The 23,185-nt window shown below is 45.0% G+C and overlaps 1 protein-coding gene across 2 annotated transcripts in view; it reads left to right on the top strand.

The window, feature by feature from the left end:
• P4HTM (prolyl 4-hydroxylase, transmembrane) overlaps nt 1–23,185 on the top strand; it is a 971,989-nt gene that overhangs the window by 326,577 nt on the left and 622,227 nt on the right. For both annotated transcript variants that reach the window (XR_011301876.1, XM_069643317.1), the window contains exon 5: nt 4,299–4,461. Coding sequence is in view for 1 of the 2 variants with exons in the window: in XM_069643317.1 (XP_069499418.1) it covers nt 4,299–4,461 (163 nt within the window). In the remaining variant the exon portion in view is untranslated. The remainder of the gene's footprint in view (nt 1–4,298; nt 4,462–23,185) is intronic.

Genomic DNA, 23,185 nt, shown 5'->3' with positions numbered 1-23,185 from the left:
GGTCGTGGACGTCCTGCGAAGATGAGGCATGCGGTGCACCTCGTGGTAATAGTTTGTTGCCACAAAGAGTCAATGAAGAACTTTGGCCCAGCTAGGGCGCCAGGTCGTCAGCGTCTGTGAACGGGACTCGACCGCGCTGGCTTGCGGATCTTCGTTGGCTTCATTCAGGTCTTCGGGTGGCGGGAAACCCACCGGCGGATTCTGTGCGGTCGTCGATGTCCTTGACTTTCTCCGGCAGGACGAAAGTGCTCGACTGTGATGAGCAAGGGAGTCCCTGATTCAAAGTGTCTTAGGCAATGGAGGGTTGCGTCTCCGGTCAACATGTTACAGCGTTACCTCTGAATCTCAGACGATGGTGAGGGACTTCAATGTCCGGCCGCTTCGGTCTCAGTCTCCAGTCGGCAGCCTTTCGAGGACAGACTACCAGGGTGCTTTGGCGAAGGTTAGCTGGTGCACAATGGTCCCTCGTATGTCGGGAAGAGGTCTCCTAGCCAGGTCCTCTCTTGGATCAGTTTCTTGAAGACACAGCAGCTTTCAGATTGCGTCGAAGGGAACAGCGGTTCACTTTCTTCTTCTGGCTCGGCTTCGAGAGTAAGCATCAAGTTTCAACTTCAGCATCTGAACAATTTCCATCAGTGCGAGGTCCCCAGATGTACTGTTTGGTCTCTCATTCACTGTGCTGGGTCACACTCAGGCAACCAATCATCCAGAAGGGCATTCCGGCAGGCAGGCAGCCAATCAAGCTCACAGTGCATTCAGGCCATTCTCCTCCCTCCAGACACCCACAACAAGGAATATGTATTGGGACAAGTACCCAGCCATTCACCACTCCATATTGCATTCATACCAGTTTCGGGCATGGCTGTCTCAGTCTTTGTGTCACATACCAGAAACCAGACACCCATAACATGAAGTGCATATTGGTCACACACTCCATTCACCCAGGTCCCACCCCAAGGGCGTACCCACAACATGCAGTCACTGGGAAGGCTCCAGCAAGTCTGGCCTGGACATCCCCACAATATCATATATGGAACTTACACTCAACAGCCAGTCAGTGGAAGGGACAGAGTCAGGGCTTCCTAGGACTTTGGGAAAACAAGGTAACGGCAATAGAGAGCAAGAGGCCACAAGGGCCATCTTGTTTCTTATCAGGAATCAACTGATTCCAATGGCAGGGCCTGGGTATCCCAAAATGGAGGATACTCAGAGCACCTATCAAATTCAGCATGGAGCTGCCACCAGCCCATACCCTGCTCTGTGGCCCACACACAACTGCCCAAAAACATACACTAGGGGTACAGGGTTGTACCCCCACCCATGGGTGCTATAAGGGTATCCCAAGGGTCTGTTCACCAAACCAAAAAGAGGAAGAGCTGCATTGCCATGAGTCCCACATGGACTCCTGTGCAGAAAATAACACAGAACACACATGATAAAAGGAGTCCAGGACAAGGACATGGCGGCCCTGTCCCTCCAATGCTTTCCCAGCATCACACACTTGTCTTGCACTTATGGGATATATTCCCCGTTGCTTCTCAGTATTCCTTTTAGTGTATTAGTCCACAAACTTTGGGACCCTCATTCGGTCAGTTCTGTACTTCTCCCGGTTTCCCCAGACCTCTTGTTAATCCCCACCAGCCTCCATACCTTTGTTTTCGGTTCACGTCTTCTGGGCAGTGGGATTCCGTTTTGAGACTCCAGTAGGCCTTGGACTTGCTCTTGGTTCAGTTGTTAGTCTGCAGCGTCTCCCGCCCTTTTCGCAGGCCACTCTCACCTCTGCGTTGTTGTCGACACGGTAAGATGCCCCCGCGTCTAGTCTGTAAGTGAGCTTCAGAGTAGCCGGCTCCCTGGCTTCATTCATTCTATCTTCTTCCCAGGCAAGCATTGTCTTCTCTGCGTGTCGGTCTCGTGTCTCTGTGCACTGCTTGCCAGGTGACAGCATTGATTCCCCCGGTTACTGCTACCTGGAGGGATTCTCTTCTGGCTCTCAGTTGTGCTAGATTTAAATTCCTGCGTTGAGAAAGAGAGTTGTTCTGAACCAATCATATTTGTTAAAGGACTAGACTGCTTCCTTCGGTTTACCCGAGTGATCTTCCTCCTCACAGTCCTCTTCCTCGTCTCAGTAAATGGTTTCAGCTGTAACAAGTCAGGGCAATACTGGTTCGATCTTTACTGTGCATGAATGAGCTATTTGGATTGGTTTCACAATAAAACATATCAGTCCTATCAGTGCAGATGGGGAATTTAATTCCGGAAAAGGGGTTGAAGGACTTTCAACCGGGTTATATTGCGTCTCTTGAAGATGATCGTCCATGGGCCCATAGGGGCCTCCCTTCCCAGGCGATCTTCCAGCTCTGAACTGCCACCAGGGGGATTATTGTACTATGGACATATCCCCCCTGGTCCCCTGGGAAAGGTCTCTCCCTAGAGGAGAAGGGACGACATCCTCAGATTTGTCAGTGGCAGGAGGGGCAGGAGCGTGCGGGGAGCCAGATAAAAGGCTCAACTGGACTTTGCTTGTGTGACTCACCTTGACGTGGGTCTCCAGCCCCATAAGGCAACCCCCTTGGCGGTTGTAATGAGGACAGTTGGCACAGTGTCTTAAGTTTGGGTGGGGCGTCCAGAGTGTCCCTGCAATATGTCACCCAGACGAGCCAGATTCTGGAAAATATGGGTAAGGGCTCATTCAACGTGGCAGTAATCTTTTCCGATGCCCATTCTTCCCAAACTTGGAGTCATCATAAGTTAAGGATGGGGCCCCACAGAGACTTCAATGACTGGGGCAGGGTTAGACAGGTCACCGATAGCAGCAGGGTGACCTGGAATGCTGTGTCCCCCCACCCCAGACCATAGCCCTCCTCATCATCAGTGTCTCCCAGGACCAGAGTGAACAGATGTAACTGGAGGTCGTCCCCCCGTAATGCCCCTAATCCTGGAGAGAATCTCCTTCCAATAAATCTGAGAGTGAGGGCAGGACCACCACATGTGTTCCAGAGTGCCGAGTATAGCAATCCTGAAGGAGGCCATTCCCGCCCCCCAAACCAGCGGCAGACTGATCCTGCTTGTAGCCTCAGAGTGAAGTCTGAATTTCTCAGGACTGGGAAGCGAGGCCCCGGGCTTACCCCCCAGAGTGTGTGTGCCATGTCACAGTATGTCAGGGATACCCATGTCAAACTTAGGAGGGGGGCCACACAGCTCGTGAGACCTTTTACTCATGAAGGGAAGGTAGCCTAAGGGAATGAGTTTACCCCGTTGCTCAGTGGTCGATGTGGGTGGAAGAGGTTGGGAGCGGTGTGCCTCTACATTTTGTAATTAGGTTTTACTGTTCCTATACTTTTATTGTAAAAAGAAACCGTTCTGGAATGGTTTCATTTTAAAATAAAAGCGTAGGAAGAAGTTGAAACTTGCACTTTCAGTGCACTGCACTTAACGCTCCCTTAAACAGCAGACGCTTGTGGTTGGGGGCTTTGTATTATTCATGGGAGGGGGTGTGGCGATGAGGTTTGTGGGAATTGGGGGGCAGGCCAATAGGGAACATAGTTCCACTACCTCTTTCGTACACTTCGACCACTGCCGTTGCTCAAGGAGCGGACATCCTACCAGAGTGGAGTGTAACCCGATGTTTTAGGTGCCAATTGGGCTGCTTGGAGGTATCGCCATACGTTAAGTACATGTTGACCATCAGGCACCTTGGGACGAAAGAGAATCTTTGGGGAACCTCTGGGGTGTCAGATTTTCAGATACCGTTGAGCGGAAAGGATGAATTTAAAACTGCAATGTAATATTATGTTTTGGGTCAGATCTTTGGCGGAAAATGAGGGTTGGGAGCCATGGGGATTATTTACAAGTAAGTAAAAAACCGATACGATGTCAGCTAAATTACATTTTGAGTGATTTTTCTTTAACGTGATTATTAAAACAAAAGATTCCCATATCCCCTTTAGGAGATATTGTGTCTTGGATCTCTAAGCAGGTGTCTTCCATGGTGGGTTCCTTATGCACACAAATTAATAATTAAATAACTGATCTAGGTTGAATAGGCTAGAAACAGGAGGTACATATGTAACAGGAATTTAAATCTGTAGGAGGACAGCATCGTGCTTAAGTGTAAAGTTGACTTTTATGCATGCACAGCACTTGGATGACAATAGTGAGAATAGTTTTCAAACATGCACTGAATATAGCACAGTGATTTAAGTGTTTTATTTCTTATGTTTGGTCCCTCTATACTAGTTGGTAGACATTAGTGTGATAATCCCTAATATTAAGCATATTGTGTTTTTTTTCTCCCCAAGGTGTACTCAGTTTGGAGGAATTTAAGCAGTTAAACATCAAGGACTTCCATAAGTACATGGGAAGCCAGCAAGTGAAGATGAGTGAGCTGGTACGGAACAGCCAACACACCTGGCTTTACCAGGGTGAAGGGGCGCACCAAGTGCTCAGAACCATACGGCAGAGGTAAATCCCTTATTCTTCCTTTCTTGTATTGTTGTCAGAAGCAAAAAAGGGTTTCCTATGTGTGGATCCTGTGATCCCAGAGGCAACTCTGCTCATATTGTATAAGTAAAGGCAGTTGACAGTAAAGAAGACCTGCAACACTAACTTCTGTCACGCCTCTGTGGCACTGGCCCATCATACTTTATGCACATTTTGTAACCGTGATGTTGTCATTTGCGTAGCTTGTAAAAACATTTTGGGAAATACAAAAATGGTCTCTTTACACAAAGTTCCCCTTTAATGTTCAACTGGCTCCATGTACGCTTTTGTAAGAATACTGGCCAGCGTGAAGCGCAGTCTTTGACAAGACAAATGTGCACCTCCATTACTTTAAATTCATGAAACTTCATATTGGTATGCCGTTTTATCCAAACAGCTTAATAAGGCTCACTGCTGAATCTTATATTTACAGTGAAACTGCAATATCCTTTTGTCGGTCAGAAATTACTTGATCTTGAAAATAAATCTTCTGTTCTACATCAGATCTGTATGACCAATCCACTGATACTTTGGTCTGTATTCTTTTTGTCGGTTGGGTCTATGGAGACTGGATTCATAGTCCGACAGATCTTTTGGAAACATACTGAAAAGGGATGTTGTTCATTTAAGACTGCAATGCAATTCTTTAAGCTTTGTGATGTGTGCTTGGGGATGAATGTGGCGTGTGGTAACTGGAATTTAGCTGTGGAGTTTAGCTATGCCGTAAATTGGTGAGTGATGTCAAATAATTGTTTATCCTCTTACAGTGGCCATATCACGGTTAAGCACTGCTGTAATTTGAAATGCTGTCCAGTGCTCGTATCAAGGATTGTCATAAGAAAAGGGGGGACTATTCTAGGCTGTTTCCGAATCCCATCATCTCCACTGTCCTAGTCTCACTGCTTGTCTGACCCGTCTCAGAGAAATAAAAGCCATTCCATAATTTTGGTAGAAGCAAAGACAGAGACAGCTACATGTCTTGCAAGAGAAGTCTACAAAGCTACATGTTCACTCCACCAGAACAATCCAGCAACAATCTGCTCCACTCAGCAGACCTCCATACAAATAAATTATGAACCAGCAAGAATTGAATCATACTGTTCAGTCCCTATAAGTGTTCCTCTGTCTTCTGTCCATTTCATGCTGGATAGGCCCACAAGTCTGTGTCATGGTAGATGTCTTTGCTGTCTCGACGACATGATTCCAATCCTTCTGGAAGGCTCCCACCCAAAGGACTAACAAAAGTGTCTTATTCCCTTGGGCACATGGCTGTAACTTTCCATTTCTGCCTTATGTGAGAAACAAAAGGGTGTCTCACTTTCTAGTGCCCGGGGATCTCTCTCTCTCTTAAGGGGCCAGGGCATGGCCATCGCCTTTGGATCCAGACCCTGGGGGTGGACCAGTGCGGGAGGATCACCTGGGTGATCGGTCTTCAGGAAGTGAGGGTGAGGCAACCGATGGTGAGATGCGATATTCCCCCCTTTCCGGTATCCTTCCCCCATCCTGTTTTATAGGATCCTCCAACAACCCAACACTCGCCCCCCCCCCCTTCTACACAAACACTGGGCAGAGGAAGAGGGCGACTAAGAGTAAAGAGACTAACACTTAAATATCTCATTGGACATGTCCCGCTAATCGGTTCAGGCAAAGTCAGGCATTTGACTTTAATCACATATATCTGATACCCATCAGCACACGGATAAAAGGTCGAACATAGAGACATACTCTGAGCAAGGTAGAGCATGAGAAGGAGCAGAACTTATGGGGCGAAGGCGAAGCTACTGGAGCAGGACGACCGATCGAGGGAATAGAGCAAAGGGTAGGGAAACCCTGAAGAGCCCTACAGAAGGTTGTTGCCTCTGGGAAACTGTGAAGGAGATGCGGAGAAAGCTAAATCGCAGCCAAGAAGAAACCTGTATTGTGTTTCAAGGATGCCGGCGACCCTCCCGGGTGAACGACAGAGTTGGGGAGGCGAGGCCAAGCCTGTGGTATTAACCTTGGCTCATGAATCAAACCCGCAGAGACAAGAAAGGAACGCGCACAACCGGTTAGTTAGTGAAGGACATGAAAGGCTGGTTTGTGTCAAGGAAAGATTGAAGCTGCAACAGTGTAACTCAGAAGTTAAAGTTGCACACATGCTGATTAGATGCGAAAGAAAGCTAACCAGTAATTAACTTTTAAGTGGCTGATACCTGTGACACCAGTGATAAATAGTAGTGGAGTGGTCCTGCAAAAGCAAGTAGCCCACTCGAAAGTCTCTGTGAAATGTTTTGTTATAAAGCGGCAAAGTGAACGAACCCTGAAATGCGTAATGGTCAATATTAACCCTGACAAAAGGGGAAGTGGAAAGATGAATACTTGAAGAGAAAGATTTCTTTGAACTTTTGTGTCTATGGTACTGAACTACAAGACCAAGAGACACTGGGGCAAATAACATAAGAGTGTGAGTTGAAGTGGTCGCGCAGTGGTCTATGGTAAAGGCCTTGCACATTCGAAAAGTCTGCGACATCAGTAAAAGGTCAGATCCTGACTGAGGGAGACCGGAAAGTGTGATAAATTAGGGGAAGGGAACCACTAACAAATGTGAATTAAGCTTGGGGAAGGCAACCCCTACAAGTGTTGTTATTGTGAGTTCCGAGCCCAGCTGAGGGAGATCTGCATTGAATCAATTACTTGTTGATAGAGAGGTCCGGGCCCGATGGATGGAGACCTACATGAACTTTTTGTTGAACTCTGAGAGAACTTTTGGAACCCTGGAATATGTGCCTTTAACGTGGAAGCCGAGGCGGACCTCGATCCATGCTTTGAACTGCCTTTGTTTTGAGAACCTGAGCCAGAGTGTGTCCTCCTGCCCACAGGGGACGCCTTTCTTCGTACTGTACAACGTTGGGAGGGGGGCTGACTCAGCCACTTTTGATCCTTTATTATTTTTTTAATTTATTTATATCGCGCTATAGCCCATAGGCATCAGGGCGCACATTAAGACGCAGACATACAACATTTGACGGGACATCGGATTGCTAGCGATATCCTAACTGTTTGCTTATTTGAAAATGCTTGTTTTCAGAAATTTCCTGAACGTCCTGTAGTTTTCCTCTTGTCTTAGTTTCCTCAGTAATCCATTCCAAGTTCGAGCTGCTTTTACGGGAACAGATCGCCCTAACCCATTTGCACGTTTGGCAGGAACACATACGATATGATATGATATGATATGGCATTTGTAACGCGCCTATACACAAGTGTTTCAATCTGTCCCATTGCTTCTGATCTCAAAGAGCGACCCGGGGTGTAGAGCGCGATCTGTTCCTTCAAGTAGGCAGGTGCTACTGCAAATAGGCAACGATGAATCAGGGTCATAGTTTTAAAGGTGATCCTATCCTCAAGTGCTAGCCAGTGAAGGACTTTCCTATCTGCTGTGTTATGTTCCCTTCTGTCTTTCCGCCTAACGATTCTTACAGCGTTATTTTGGATGGTTTGGCACCAAGCTATGCAGCCCTTACTTGCACCTATCAGTAGGGCATTTCCATAGTCTAGTCTGTAAAGAATCGGGGCCCTTGCAATAGTTGCACTATTATTTTCGCTCAGGTAAGGTCTGATATATTTTAGCAGTCTCAGGAAGTAGTGACCGTTTCTGTTCAAGTAAGTGACATGCGATTCTGCACTCAATGACGCTTCTAAGTATATTCCAAGTGTTTTTACTTTTTCTGAGATCTGAATGTGGGAGTCTTTGATTTTATGTATTCCTGACTTAACTTAGCCCGTGCTTGAGGTGATCTGAAGATCATCAGCTCGGTATTGCTTCTGTTCAAACACATCCAATTGGCTTTCATCCTGGCCTCTATGGTGTTGTATTAATTTGCCACCCTGTTGTTATATGTGTCGTAGCAACCACTTAGCTCCACCACCAGCTGAGTGTCATCTGCATAGTTGGTCAAAAAGGGGCTCTGATATTATCGAGCACTGTGTAGAGACAACTGGGGTACAAATTAAACAACAAAGCGGACAAACTTGCCCCTTGTGGTACTCCGCAATTGTTGGGAATTGATTGGGAGAAATGAAATTATCTCCGTCCCGATAGGAAAGAGATCACCCACTTGATTGCTTCTTCTGAGCAGCTACCCATATGTTCTAATGCCCATTGGAGTTGTTGGTGGTCCAGAAAATCGAAAGCAGCTGATAGGTCCAATAAAACCAACAAGCCCGCTTTGCCCTTGCCCTTTATGTTATAACACTGATTTGCTTTTGCGTACATATTCCCCTTTACACACTTTTTGTATGAGATACGGCAGGCATTAGGGTTTGATAGTATAGGCCATTTTGATTTGACATAGACTGATTGGGACTGTGTTTTCTTTATTATTTGATGGTAGAGACTACTCCTGTCATAGTTATAGGGCAAAGTAGGAGTTTCTCCAGACCCCAAGAATGTAATAAAGGTTTCAAAACGTGTAACTCTTGTGCCAGTGTCATACTTGTGATACTAAGGAAAGTCTGAGTAAGAAAGTTCACACTCACTTGGCTTCTCCTTATCAGCCTCTTGGCTTTGCCACAATGTGTTTCTTCCTTTGTAAATCGTTGGCCCTGCTACAGTGTATTCTCACATATAGTTCACTTTGTGGTGGTTTTCTTCCTTCACCACTTTGCTTTTAAGGTCTCTTGCAATCTTCCATACTTGCTTCATTCTGTGTTTCATACGCCTCATGCTTACTTTTCAAAATAGGCAGTATAGGATTTTCGCACAAACTTATCATCGGGTCATAGTTTTGCCAAATGCTTTCATTCATTTCGGTATTCAATATCTGTGAGTTAATCTGCCACTTGCTCATTATATTGTCAATATTTGTCTCTCGCCCTGTTGCTTCTGGTTTATTTCAACTTGTGCATGCTTTTTCATTCATTCAGCAGTTCATTTCGGTTTCCCCATAGCCCCCAGGAGCACCCGGGTTCAAGTGATCTTCCTTTTCCACGCACCCGTCCCGTGCGGCTCCTACGCCGTTCAAGCTACGCCATGATGTGTTCCTTCGACCGCAAGCCCCGCTTGCACTTCATTCTTTCTCTGTCTCTCGCCGGCATTTCCACTATCTCTGTGGACGCTGTCGGGCACTTTGCTTCTTTCTTCTGCATCTGTAGCTCCGGCTGGGAACCTCCGACCAATGAGGCTTCCACCCCCGTGGCCTTCTTGCGGCCCAGCTGTCTCTTGGCTCTACAGCTTCTTGGGGGCGTCTACCGGCATCCTGGCTCTCCTGCAGGACCGCCCTCGGCTGCCTCCTCGCATACAGAATTCCCTGCTGTTGTCTTGCTGCTGCTCTCCTCCCTTTTTATACAACTACAACCACTTGACAGGTTGTAGGTGTGAGTGCCACATTGTAATGGCCTGACTGCAATTAGTGGTACACTTGAGACATTGAGAATGAGAAAAAAGAGTCACTCTTTAGCTGATTCCGGCGCTACTCTCTGTGCTTATAATTACGTATTCTCGATCTGGTTTATTTATTTCTATTTTTTTGGATTTGTAAAGCGCACTGCAGCCCTCTTATTTGGCCTCAATTTGATCCAATGTGTTCATATGATTATCTTCATTGAATTGAAATCATTCAGTATCACTAGGGTTCACTCACATTAAATTTGTCGTACTTGTCTTGGTCCTTTCATCTCAATAGACAAGTAATTCCCTTCATTGAATTCAAATCATTCAATTTTACTTGAATTATTTCATTCGAATTTTAGTCTGCCCAGCCTGATCCCGACACATGCTTCCCCGCCATAGATGTGGTGGTTCCTCAGGGGTATATTGGCTAGTATATATGCACTGTTCCAAACTCAACTTCTTCACACGCTTTGTTTTATACATAAATCCAACAACATTGTCATCCTAGTGAAAGAAAAAGACAAAAAGAAAACAAAAGTACACATTGACTAATTGTTTACATTGGGATCTGCATGTCAGGATTGGGTAAAGAACTCTGCTATTATAGGCGAGACTCTTCTTTTTGATTTACTTATCGCTCTTCGTTGATTTGTATAAGACGGTGGTTTGGAGAAGAGCTGTCAGTTAGCTTTCTAGGTTGTTACAGCGATGTCCCTATAAAAGAATAATAAACCGGTGTAAGTGTCCCTCTGGTTATCGCAGCATGTTTTCTACATTTTACATGTACAATATGATAGTTTTTTCGCACAAGCGCTTTATATACAAAGCTTACCTGCGTTCTGTGGTTTTATTATTGATGTCAATGTCCACGCGAGCGGTACGATTGCCGGTAACAGTGTGAATAACGCTGGTGTACTATACCCGGAAGTACAATAAAGCTTTATTGAAATGTAATGCGTCGCTTGTTAGCGTAACGTACACCATATTTGATTGGGCAAAGTTGCTAGCAATCTAAACGTTTCGATACATGCTTTAACTCGTATTTGAAAGTGTGTATGTTTCAAATGATGTTTATGGTAGCGGTAGTCTAACAAAGAAAACCACTTAGTTAAAGAATCTTTTATTGACCCAATAAGCTGAATTTGTTTACCGAATGTAGTTTAATAATAAAAACCGCCATGTTGAAGGGGGAAGAAATACTATCAGTCGTTGTGTTCGTGTACTTATTGCCTACTTATGATACGAGTGTGCATGCAACACCAATTATTAAAATTGGTAGTGATCCCTAGAAAAGGGAAAACAATTTAAGTCTTATTTGGGTCCACATGTGTAAATTACATTAGGTCTACCTGGTTTGGCTGATTAACCCCAAATCCTGTTCTGAAGATCCCATTCTATACGCAATAAAGTATTTCATGTTAGAGGCTAAGGATTGGAAAAAATAACAAAGTCCATTATTGTAAAACGGAGGCGGTCTTTGGACAAAGAATAGAAAGATCCTCAATAGCAATACCAACCAATCACTCATACATTATACTCACATTGTATCTCAAACCCTATTTAAACCATTATCAGGTAGCCAATATACATATACACCAAAGACATGCGTGGCATACTTCAAATATATTAAACATAACATCATTAAGTTTCAAGAATCTGTGTCCACTCTAAGTCATAAGATCTTGTATCTGTCAAAGGAAGTGGTGAAGCTCTTGGTCTACATTTAAACCGTTAAAAATTATATCCATAGCCCAAATCCAAAACACTTCTCTTTTACGTAGTAGTTTTTCCAGATTTCCTCCTCTCTTTGGTGACAACATTTTTTCTATACCGTGACATTTAATTTTTGCTAGGTCGGAGTCTAAGTGATGTTCATGGAAGTGAAAAGCCAACGGAGATTTCATATCCTTGTTTTTCTTAAAAGTATTTTTATTGCCATTTCTTTAAACATAAACATGGGGACTCAACAGTGTCCCGTCTCAACCCCTATCCCTCCCCCCGCACCGGCCGCATCGTTCTTCGGTGACCCACTGAGTCTCTTTTCCCGCTTCAGAGTTATCCTGTGAACAAGTCCAGTATTCGGAGTTTGTGTGGACACCATTGGAGCATGTAGTCGCTTTGTAAATACTCTATCGCATCCCCCCAGTCTGTTGCAAATCTCTGTCTGTTTCCTTGTATATTGTATGTGATTCTTTCCATTGCCACATATGTCCATATCCTGTGTAGCCATTCTTGACTGGTTAGAGGTGATTTTCGTTTCCAGTTTTGAGCTATCGCTAGCCATGCTGCTATGAGAAATCCCATGAAGTTCCTTTTTCTTTTTTGTGTCTTTGTGAGAGACCTGTCTCGAGGGTCCCACATGCCGCACATCCAGACTTCCTCTCCTAGGTTTGCCGTCTCTTTGAAGAGATTCTACATTTGTGATTTCACCTCTGACCAGAATGGTTGCAGTTCAGTGCATTCCCACCATATATGTCTCCATGACCCTACTGTGTCGCATCCCCTCCAGCATTTTGGTTGCGTGGTGGGATACATTCTGTGGAGTTTTTCCGGGGTATGGTGCCATTGTATCATTATTTTTGTTCAGGCTTCTCTCGTCTGGATCGACCTAGTCCATTTGGGGATTATTTGCCAAATGTAAATCCATTGTTCCCTTGTTAGTTGTTTCCCTAGGGTCTTTTCCCATTTCTTCATGTGTCGCCACGTCATGGCTTCCGTCTGAGCGTTCAGCAACTTATATAGGGTGGAGACAAATTTCCTTTCGCCGGTTTGGGACAGTATATACGTTTCGAATGGTGTCAGTGTTCTTGTCAATGCCTGTGTTATTCTTGGAGTTGTGAGCCAGTGGTTCAGTTGTTCGTACTGATATCTGTCCTTCTCCGTGAGGCCCAGTAAGTCTTGACATTCTTTGAATGTTCTGATTCATTGTCCATTCAGCATGTCTCCTACTTTTGTGCAGTTGAGGTCTCGCCATTTCTGGAATGCTCCCTTTCCCATCCCTGGGGGGGGGGGGAGTCTGGATTGTCTAGGATTGGAATGAACAGGGCTGGATCTTTTGTGAGTATTCCTTTCTTGGTCGATGTGTCCCATACGTTCATTACATATCCTTGTTTTTAATGGCTCTCAAATGTTCTCCTATTCTGATTTTTAGTTTTCTTATCATGCTGCCATTTGGTTGTAGAAATTCTTTCTTGGCATTGTCCATGTATGGGCAAATCTGGCAGTTGTTACATTTGTAATTCCCTTGAGTTGGTGGTTTAAGCCAGGATTCTGTAGTTGAGGAGTGCATCTGTTAGTATTTTTCATATAGTTGATTATCAAAGTACGATGGACTGATCATTCTTTTTAAGTTCATACAATTACGAAAAACTATGTTAGGTTTCTTGCCCAAAAAACTATGTAATTCAGAGTCCGTTGAAAGGATATTCCAATTTTACTGTAGAATCTTTTTTAAAACATAGTTATTTGTACTGAAGGTTGTGATGAACCTCAATTTGTCTGATTCCAGTATTCCTTTAGGTTTGGTTTGTAGTAATGTGGATCTCGGTCTACTCGTTGTTTTTCGAACCATTTCTTTTAAATATCTAGGACTATAACCACGATTTTTGAATTTTTTGAAAGTCACTTCTTGGTGTTTTAAAAATTCCATTTCTGTAGTGCAGTTCCTTTTTAATACGGAGAAATTCTCCAAACAGAATGTTTTGGATGACATGGTGCAGATGATTGCTAGTAGCATGTAATATGCTGTTGACCGCAGTGCTTTTTGTAAAAAGAGTGCTATGAATGGTATGGTCTTGTATATAGAGGTGAAGATATAAAAAATCTATAGCCTGTTGGCTGTGCATGATGGTAAATTTTAAATTATAATCATTGTTATTCAAGAATGAATGGTATTTTTTCAATTGTTTTTCAGAGCCATTCCATATTATGATAATATCATCGTTATATCTTCCCCAGAAAGCAATTCTATTGTTAGTTGTGAAATCTGGACGTTGCCATGCGAATTGAGTTTCAAAATGACCCATATACAGATCGGCGTATGATGGGGCAACATTTGTGCCCATAGCTGTTCCTTGAACGTGTTTAAACAATTTGTCTCCAAAACAAAAGGTGTTATTGTTCAAAGTGAAGTGAATCATTTCCAGAATCGTCAGATTTTGATCTTGTAGTGAAATCAATCTCGTTTTCAGAAAGTAGTTGGCTATCGACATTCCTTTGGTGTGGACAATACTAGTGTATAATGCTGTGACGGTTGTCCTCCCAATAGATGTTTTCAAGTTTTTTTAATGCATGAGTAGTATCTTTAATGAAAGAGCTTAAGCCAGAAGCAAGTGGTTGTAAAAAGTGGTCTATATATTCTGAGATTCTTTCCGTGAGAGAGCCAATACTGTTAATGATGGGTCTACAATGGGGTAAAGTGAGAAAGGGCTTGTGTGTTATTGGCATAAAATATATTGTCGGAAGTATTGGATGTGAAATGTTCATGTATTCATATTCTTCATCTGAGATTAGACCTTGTTCATTCCAATGTTTACTCATAATTTTCCAGTCTGCTAATAGATTTTTGATAGGATTCGTTTTCAGTGGTTGGTAATATTGTGTATCATTCAAATGGTTCATTGCAATTTGTATATAATCTTCGGTCTTTAATAGGACTATGTTCCCTCCTTTATTAGCTGTCCTCACTGTGATGTCGTAGTTATCTTTGAGTTTTTTGATGGCTGTTGCCTGGTCACGTGTAAGATTGTGTTTTATTTTGGATTTATGATTGCTTAGGTACAGTTGTCTCAAATCCCCTTGTATAGCTTCCTGAAAAAGCTCCATTGCATTATCCGTTGGTAGGATTGGAGTAAATTTGATCGAGATTTTAGTTCTGTGTGTTTTGCAAGTCCTAAAGTGATATCTTGCTCTTGTGCAAACGATGTTAGTGTGTATATGTCCTCTTCTTAGGCTAAATTTAGAAGATTTATGGTATCTTCCACATGTCTTGATGAACATACGGCAGTCGCGGTTGTTATCTTCTTTTTATGTATGTGAAGAAGGAATTTTTCAGGCTTCAATTTTCTGCAGAACTGATGTAAGTCAATGATTGTCTCCGAATACTCGTTTGTGTTGGTCGGACAAAAAGTTAGGCCTTTGTTGAGTGCTGAGATTAAATCTGATGATATCACCTGATTCGTAAGATTATTACTAAGTTTTCCTCTTTGTTGGTTCATTGACCTTGTTTTTACGCCCTTGTATCTGTCTAATCCGTTTTCTCTGTTGTTGGTCTTTGCCTCTGTGTCCCCTCTTTGTCTTGAAGTATTCATTGTCGTATAAAGCCCCATTTTGGGTTTTGTCTTAAATTGGAGCGTGTTTTTTTTAAATGTCTGTACTCTTCTAAAAAAAGAAGAGGATGGATTCGGTGATATTGAATGATTTCAATTCAATGAAGATAAAAATATGAACACATTGGATCAAAATGAACACTTGAGACATGCCTGACCTTGAAAACACTCTGCAGGCATCTTCCTCGTCTCAGTACTAGAGTTGTGACATGCCTTACTAGTGTCCACTACTCCTAGTCACCTCTTCCCCATCTCAGTACTATAGTGGGTTGAATGCAGGGAAATAAGGGAAAACGTTTTGAAATAGTCCATAAAGGCCGGGTGAAGATGAGGCTGGTTCTCAATAGGGAAAGGGGGATGCCATGTCTCGCCTGTGGATATCTTCTCCCCAATCCCCAAGGATCCTCCGCCCAGGTGGTCCTCCCTCATTTCTCCAGCTCGAGGGTCAGGTTTCAAAAGCGATGGCCTTTCCCTGGCTACCTGAGGAGAGGATACAAGGGGAGTAGGTGTGAGGATACCCCCAGCTGTCGCACATATTCCTAATTCATATAATAAGTGGTACAACAAACAGGATAACGTAATTGATCGGACCAGAAGGACATTATATAAAGAAATACATTTGCAACCACATTCACCCCTTTTGAACTTTATATGCAACAAATGGCCAACTATTTACCTCACCCTACAACGTCAACTGTTTCATGGGACCTGGGTATATGAGGACAGACCTTTATTGATCCTTATTATACTACAAAATAAAGTTAATTGTTCATCAGGGCATCCGTTTCTTCCTCTATATTGCAATCATACTTATACATGTCTTTATCTTCATAGTAAAACAATGTACCTTCTACCATTACTGGTGGCATATATTCTGAAGTTCCCCTTATTAAAATGGAGTCTATAGCCACAAATTATGAATCCTGCTAAAATAGTGTAAAGGACGGTTAGATACATCACTGCTGAGGTGACGGGTTTTTCTTTTACACCTTCCGTCACTAAACATATCATATCGGGAGGAGTGCAAAAGGTGGAATACAAGTGAGCGACCTGGAATGCTTGCACCATCAAACATAGTTCACTGCTACTTTACAGTAATTCTTTGGACCAGTGGTAAGACTCTGTATAAAACCGAAATGTGCAAATATGCAAACCTATTGTCATGATGCCTACCTCCAAGGAACCAGGTCCGACCCAGCAACCCCAGAGGCAGGCATCATTCCCCCCAGGGAAGTGCCAGCGGGCCCAAGCTGGGGCCATTTGGACACAGTCCTGGCGCCTTAGGCGCCAGGCTCATGTTGGACCCCTGTCCTGGCGCCTTAGGCGCCAGGCTCATAAAGCTAGACATGTGTTCAAGTGTTTTAATGTGCACTTACCTGATGCAGACCATGCTGCTACATCCAGGCCCTCTTGAGGCCCGAATGGAACTACTTTACCTGTGGGACTACTTTCCACCTGGGTGTGGTCGGGGAAGGATACATACCTGATCGGTGGAAGGATACATACGTGGAACTTCTTCCAAAGCTATTTAAACCACGCCCGATCAGCAACTCACGCTTTGCGTTGTTCTGCTCCTCGCAGCTGGACGCTCACTGTGTCAGCTCCTGCATCTGGACTTCAGCCACGCCTGTCAGCATCCTGGGTCACCTGCTTAGAGAGAATTGGAGAGAAAGAAGACCTTACCTGCTAAAGCTGCATCACGGAGACATCACACCGACGATCCTGAAAGGGAAGACATCATTTTTAAAAGCATTTCGCTTCGATCGCTGCAGCGCTGCATTTCACTCACCTTTCCTGGGCCCCTCCATCTTCCGCAGCGATCATCTGGATCCGCAGCCACTTCCCAGAGCCTAGAGAGAAAAAGACAAGAACACAAGGTGAGAGAAGGAAGGGAATAGGAAAAGCTCAGTTTCCTTCTAAGACTTACCTGTTGGGTCATTCCCATTTCATTTCGGGTCCTGCCGCTTCCTGGCATTCCGGACCCCGGCCCCTATGGGGGAAAAAGACAAAGACATTGAATGAGCGAATGCAAACACATTACCCGAACGCTCATCCAGAACTTACCTGTCATTTACTGGAACTGCACCTTTCACTTTGGGTCGGCGCCATATCTCCGGCATTCCGAACCCCGGCCCCGAAGGGGAAAAAGACATAAGCGTTAGCGCTTGCTGCAATAAGACAATGAACATTATTATTAAGCTTGAACTTTTGAACTTGCTACAGAACTCTTACAGCGCCTTACCTGAATAGTCAAGCTTATTTGAACTCCCATCAAACCTCAATCCAGTGAAGTAACTGGGTTTCAACGCGCCCCTGCATCAGAAGCAGGATGGAGAACTCATCCTTCCAGACCCTAAGGTGAGACTTCACGGGGAATCGTGGAAGGGTATCGTGGAGGGTTGGAAGGGAGTGGGAGGCTTGCGCATTATTCCGTCAGTAGGTAATACTCCCTTTTCACGCACAGGGGAATATTCCTGCGAGCCAGAGAAGCCAGAGTAGAGGGGCCCTACCTGTCCATCCTCAGAGTCCTGCGCTTCACCATTGAAGAAGCATCAGCACTCGAAGCCAGACCTGCGCCTCCATGGGAATCTGGTGAGCGTGACAGAACGCGAAGCCTACCCACAATTTCCCACCCGGGCGCTATGGAGACTTCCGAGACAGATCAGCTGGCCCAGCTTTTGGGGGAATTACGGGCAGAAGTGCACTCAGCCCGCCAGGAGACTAACGCTCTGAAAAAAGAACTGATCCTATCCAAGGAAAGAACAGATGACCTGGCCAAAAGGTTATTGCAGGCCCAGGCAGGGCACACTCCTTTATCTAATTCCGGAGGTACTTCCACATCAATGGGTTTGAATAACCCGGTACAAATCAATCTACCTGGACACATGCCTTTGGCCCCGCCTGAACGTTTTGCGGGGGATCCCAAGAAATATGCCGTCTTTATGAACCAATGTCGTTTACACTTTCTATGCAGACCCGGGGCCTTCCCTAACGACCAGACCAAGGTAGCCTTTATACTATCTTACCTCAGTGGCAGTGCTGCCGATTGGTCTATTCCATTGGTAAATCAGGATGATCCCATTCTCCAGAATTTTCAGGGTTTCCAGGCCAGCATGGAAAGATTGTTTGCTCGACACTCTCAAGGACAGGCCCTTGATAACGAACTGCTATCCTTACGACAAGGTAATCAGGATCTCCTGTCCTACGTTGCCACCTTTAATAGACTGGTTGTGGAAACTGGATGGCCAGAAAACAAAAGGATCACATTGTTTCATCGAGGCCTGCGCGGAGAGCTTAAGGATGTTCTAGCTCAGATAGTAGATCCACCCCAGGTCTGCGCAGACTACATAGACTTGGTGGTTCAACTTGATCACAGACTTCAAAATAGAAAAGCAGATCGGTTCAAGTACGAAACCCGAGTACCGATCAAAACCCACGCTAACTCCAAGAGTTCCGACGTATCCAAACCTATGCAAATCGGCGGTGTTAAAGGACCATTAACGCAGAAGGAACGAGAGAGAAGGCGGCAAATGCAACTTTGTCTGTATTGCAGGACTTCGGGTCACTTTCTTCGAAATTGTCCGGTTAAACCACCTAAGAAGGTGGTTGGAGCCACTGATAACGATTTATTGACACCTGATTCGGGAAACGACCTAGCCCGACAAGCGTAGGGGTACGCTTGCCGAGCTTGAAAACAAACTCTTTGACCTCGCATTTTGTCATGCCAATGGTGCTCGTGGACCCAAAACAGCCTCAGCAGTTGCATGCTATAAAAGCATACATCGACAGTGGAGCTATTGGAAATTACATAGACCGTGAATTGGCTTCCAGGATTAAGCTCCCTCTCCGCCCGAAAGTAACCCAAGATATCATTACTACAGTAGATGGAACCGAAATAGCCTCAGGGCCTGTAACGCATTCCACTGTTGAAATGACACTGGTGGGTCAGGATGGACATCGGGAAGCAATCGTGTTTGATGTGATCAAGGCCCCACAATTTCAAGTAATTCTTGGAATTCCTTGGTTAGAAACACATAATCCCAGAATTGACTGGCAAGCAAAGAAGATAAGTTTTCCTGATTGTGAACCAACTTGTTATCCAAGAAATCCAGTTATGGGTCTAGCCTCAGCAACTTCCATCCCTGTACAGCTACCGTCAGAATACCAAGAATTCCAAGACGTTTTTCAGAAGGAACAGGCTAACACGTTACCGCCCCATCGGTCTTATGATTGCCAAATCGATCTGGTACCCAATGCTCAACTACCTTGTAGTAGGATTTATGCTCTTACGGAACCTGAGAACCTGCATTTGCGTCAGTATTTAGATCAGTACCTAGCCAATGGTTTTATTCGCCCGTCCAAGTCTCCTGTCTCCTCAGCTCTGTTCTTCGTGCCGAAAAAAGAGGGCGACCTTTGAACATGTATAGACTATCGCGCCCTAAATCAAATAACGATTAAGAATCTTTATCCTCTGCCCCTGATCCCTGAGCTTATCGACCAGGTGAAAGACGCTTGTGTATACACCAAGTTAGATCTCCGAGGAGCCTATCACCTGGTGCGTATAAAAGAAGGCGACGAATGGAAGACTGCATTCCGCACCAAATTTGGGCTCTTCGAATATCAGGTGATGCCCTTCGGTTTGTGCAATGCACCTGCCGCCTTTCAGTACTTTATGAATGATGTTCTTCGGGAACTTATCGATGTCTGTGTCATTGTTTATATTGACGACATCCTGGTGTACTCTTCTTCAGAATCCGATCACAGAAAACATGTTAGGGCAGTTCTTGAGAAAGTGCGCCAGCACAGACTATTTGCAAAGCTCGTAAAATGCGTTTTTCATACCACAGAAGTTGAATTTCTCGGATTCATCCTGACACCTCAAGGAGTCCGAATGAACTCGCGAAAGGTGGACGCCATCCTCAAATGGTCATCTCCTAGCTCGGTCAAGGGAGTTCAGAGCATGCTCGGCTTCGCCAATTTCTATCGAAGATTCATCCCGGAATTTTCCCGAACAGTCCAACCCATCACAGCTCTCCTAAAGAAAAACAAACGCTTTGAATGGACACTTGAGGCCGAACAAGCCTTTCAGGACCTGAAAACCAAATTCACCTCTGGACCTGTATTGAAGCACCCGCACCCAGATCTCCCTTACATTGTGGAAACCGACGCATCCAGTTTGGCCATGGGAGCTGTCCTGTCGCAAAGAGACCCATAAACTAACCAACTACACCCTGTGGCCTTTTGGTCCAGGAAATGTTCTCCTCCTGAAATCAACTACGCAATTACCGACAAAGAGTTACTGGCTATTAAATCTGCTTTCAAGGCTTGGCGTCACTACCTTCTCGGGGCAAGACACACCATCACCGTAATTACGGACCACAGAAATTTACAGTATTTAAAGACGGCCAAAGCTCAATCTTCACGACAACTCCGATGGGCTCTATTCTTTGCGGAATTTGATTTTGTAATTACTTATCGCCCTGGCTGCAAGAATGGTAAAGCGGACGCCTTATCCCGGATTGGCATGGAAGAACCCAATTCGAGTTTAGAACCTGTGCCAATCATACCTGAACAAAGAATCTTAGGCCTAACTTCATTGCAAACTATTGAGGACATCCAAACGCAAGTAAAACAACTTCTAGACTCTTCAGCCTTACTGGAATGGAGTCAAAAGGGTCCTGATTACACCGTTAAGGATGATTTACCCTACTTCCAGGAGCGGTTGTTTCTGCCAAGTAAAGAATTGCAAGAACTTGTTATTGCCCATCATCATTAATCATTAATGGAAGGACACCCTGGTATCGCTAAAACGGAGGAAAAAATCAAACGCCACTTCTGGTGGCCTTCTTGGAGAAAAGACATAAAGTCTTTTGTATTGTCTTGCGGAATTTGCGCCCAAAACAAGGGTCAAAAGAAAAGGCCAGCCGACCTACTGCAACCCTTGGATATTCCACCGGCACCATGGCACACCTTGTCAATGGACTTTATAACTGACCTGCCTCCTTGTGCTGGTTACAACACTATCCTTGTAATTGTGGATCTATTCTCCAAAATGGCCCACTTTATCCCTTTAAAAGGTTTGCCTTCAGCTTCCACCTTGGCCAAGGAATTTCTGGAGAATATAGTTCGCATACATGGTTTCCCTTCCATATTAGTCTCGGATCGTGGAAGTCAATTTATCTCCCATTTTTGGAAGAAGTGTTGCCAACTAGCACAAATAGATGTGCGGTTATCCACCAGCCACAACCCCCAGACCGACGGACAAACCGAGAGAACCAATCAGACTCTCGAGCAATATCTTCGGTGCATGTTACACCAATCCGAGTTAAATTGGAAAGACATCCTTTGGATCGCAGAATATGCATACAACAATTCAGTGCATTCTGGAACCGGACAAACTCCTTTTTATACTTTGTATGGTCACCATCCTCGGACCTCTGACCTAGATCCACCTCTGACCCTGGAAATGCCCACAGTAAATCATCTGCATTCCACAATAACCCGAGCCTTCAAAGAAGCTGCAACTCATTTACAGCAAGCCAAGAAAAAGTATAAAGAAAACGCTGATTTGCACCGAAGTAAAACTCCTCCTTACCAAGTAGGAGACCAGGTATGGCTAGCAACAAAACATTTACCCCTCAAGGGCCCGCGAACCTTCAATCCCAGATTCATAGGACCTTATCCCATCAAGGCTATAATCAATCCCGTGGCCTTTAAACTGGATTTACCGTCTAACATGCGTATTCATCCAGTTTTTCATGCATCACTTTTGAAGCCAGTACAACCAGGGACCCGACTGTCCAAGCCTCCAGACCCAGTTCAAATTGAAGGGGAATTAGAATTCGAAGTTAAAGACATTTTAGACTCCAAGGTGTTAAAGTCAAAACTCTTCTATCTTGTTGACTGGAAGGGATATGGACCTCAGGAGAGATCGTGGGAGCCTAGTAACCATGTTCACGCACCTCGATTAATACAAAGGTTCCACCGGAGATTTCCGAACAAGCCAAAACCCCCGGAGGGAACAACCTTGGGAGGGGCCTTGAGGGGGGGTACTGTCATGATGCCTACCTCCAAGGAGCCAGGTCCGACCCAGCAACCCCAGAGGCAGGCATCATTCCCCCCAGGGAAGTGCCAGCGGGCCCAAGCTGGGGCCCTTTGGACACAGTCCTGGCGCCTTAGGCGCCAGGCTCATAAAGCTAGACATGTGTTCAAGTGTTTTAATGTGCACTTACCTGATGCAGACCATGCTGCTACATCCAGGCCCTCTTGAGGCCCGAATGGAACTAGTTTACCTGTGGGACTACTTTCCACATGGGTGTGGTCGGGGTAGGATACATACCTGATCGGTGGAAGGATACATACCTGGAACTTCTTCCAAAGCTATTTAAACCACGCCCGATCAGCAACTCACACTTTGCGTTGTTCTGCTCCTCGCAGCTGGACGCTCACCGTGTCAGCTCCTGCATCTGGACTTCAGCCACGCCTGTCAGCATCCTGGGTCACCTGCTAAGAGAGAATTGGAGAGAAAGAAGACCTTACCTGCTAAAGCTGCATCACGGAGACATCACACCGACGATCCTGAAAGGGAAGACATCATTTTTAAAAGCATTTCGCTTCGATCGCTGCAGCGCTGCATTTCACTCAGCTTTCCTGGGCACCTCCATCTTCAGCAGCGATCATCCGGATCCGCAGCCACTTCCCAGAGCCTAGAGAGAAAAAGACAAGAACACAAGGTGAGAGAAGGAAGGGAATAGGAAAAGCTCAGTTTCCTTCTAAGACTTACCTGTTGGGTCATTCCCATTTCATTTCGGGTCCTGCCGCTTCCTGGCATTCCGGACCCCGGCCCCTATGGGGAAAAAAGACAAAGACATTGAATGAGCGAATTTAAAGACATTACCCGAACGCTCATCCAGAATTTTCCTGTCATTTACTGGAACTGCACGTTTCACTTCGGGTCGGCGCCATATCTCCGGCATTCCAAACCCCGGCCCCTAAGGGGAAAAAGACATAA

The sequence above is a fragment of the Ambystoma mexicanum genome, chromosome 2p (genome assembly GCF_040938575.1).
Source record: "Ambystoma mexicanum isolate Mex_15411 chromosome 2p, UKY_AmexF1_1, whole genome shotgun sequence".
Taxonomy (NCBI): Eukaryota; Metazoa; Chordata; class Amphibia; order Caudata; family Ambystomatidae; genus Ambystoma; species Ambystoma mexicanum.
Note: the sequence above shows the minus strand (reverse complement) of the source record. Positions and strands in the feature narration are given on the sequence as shown.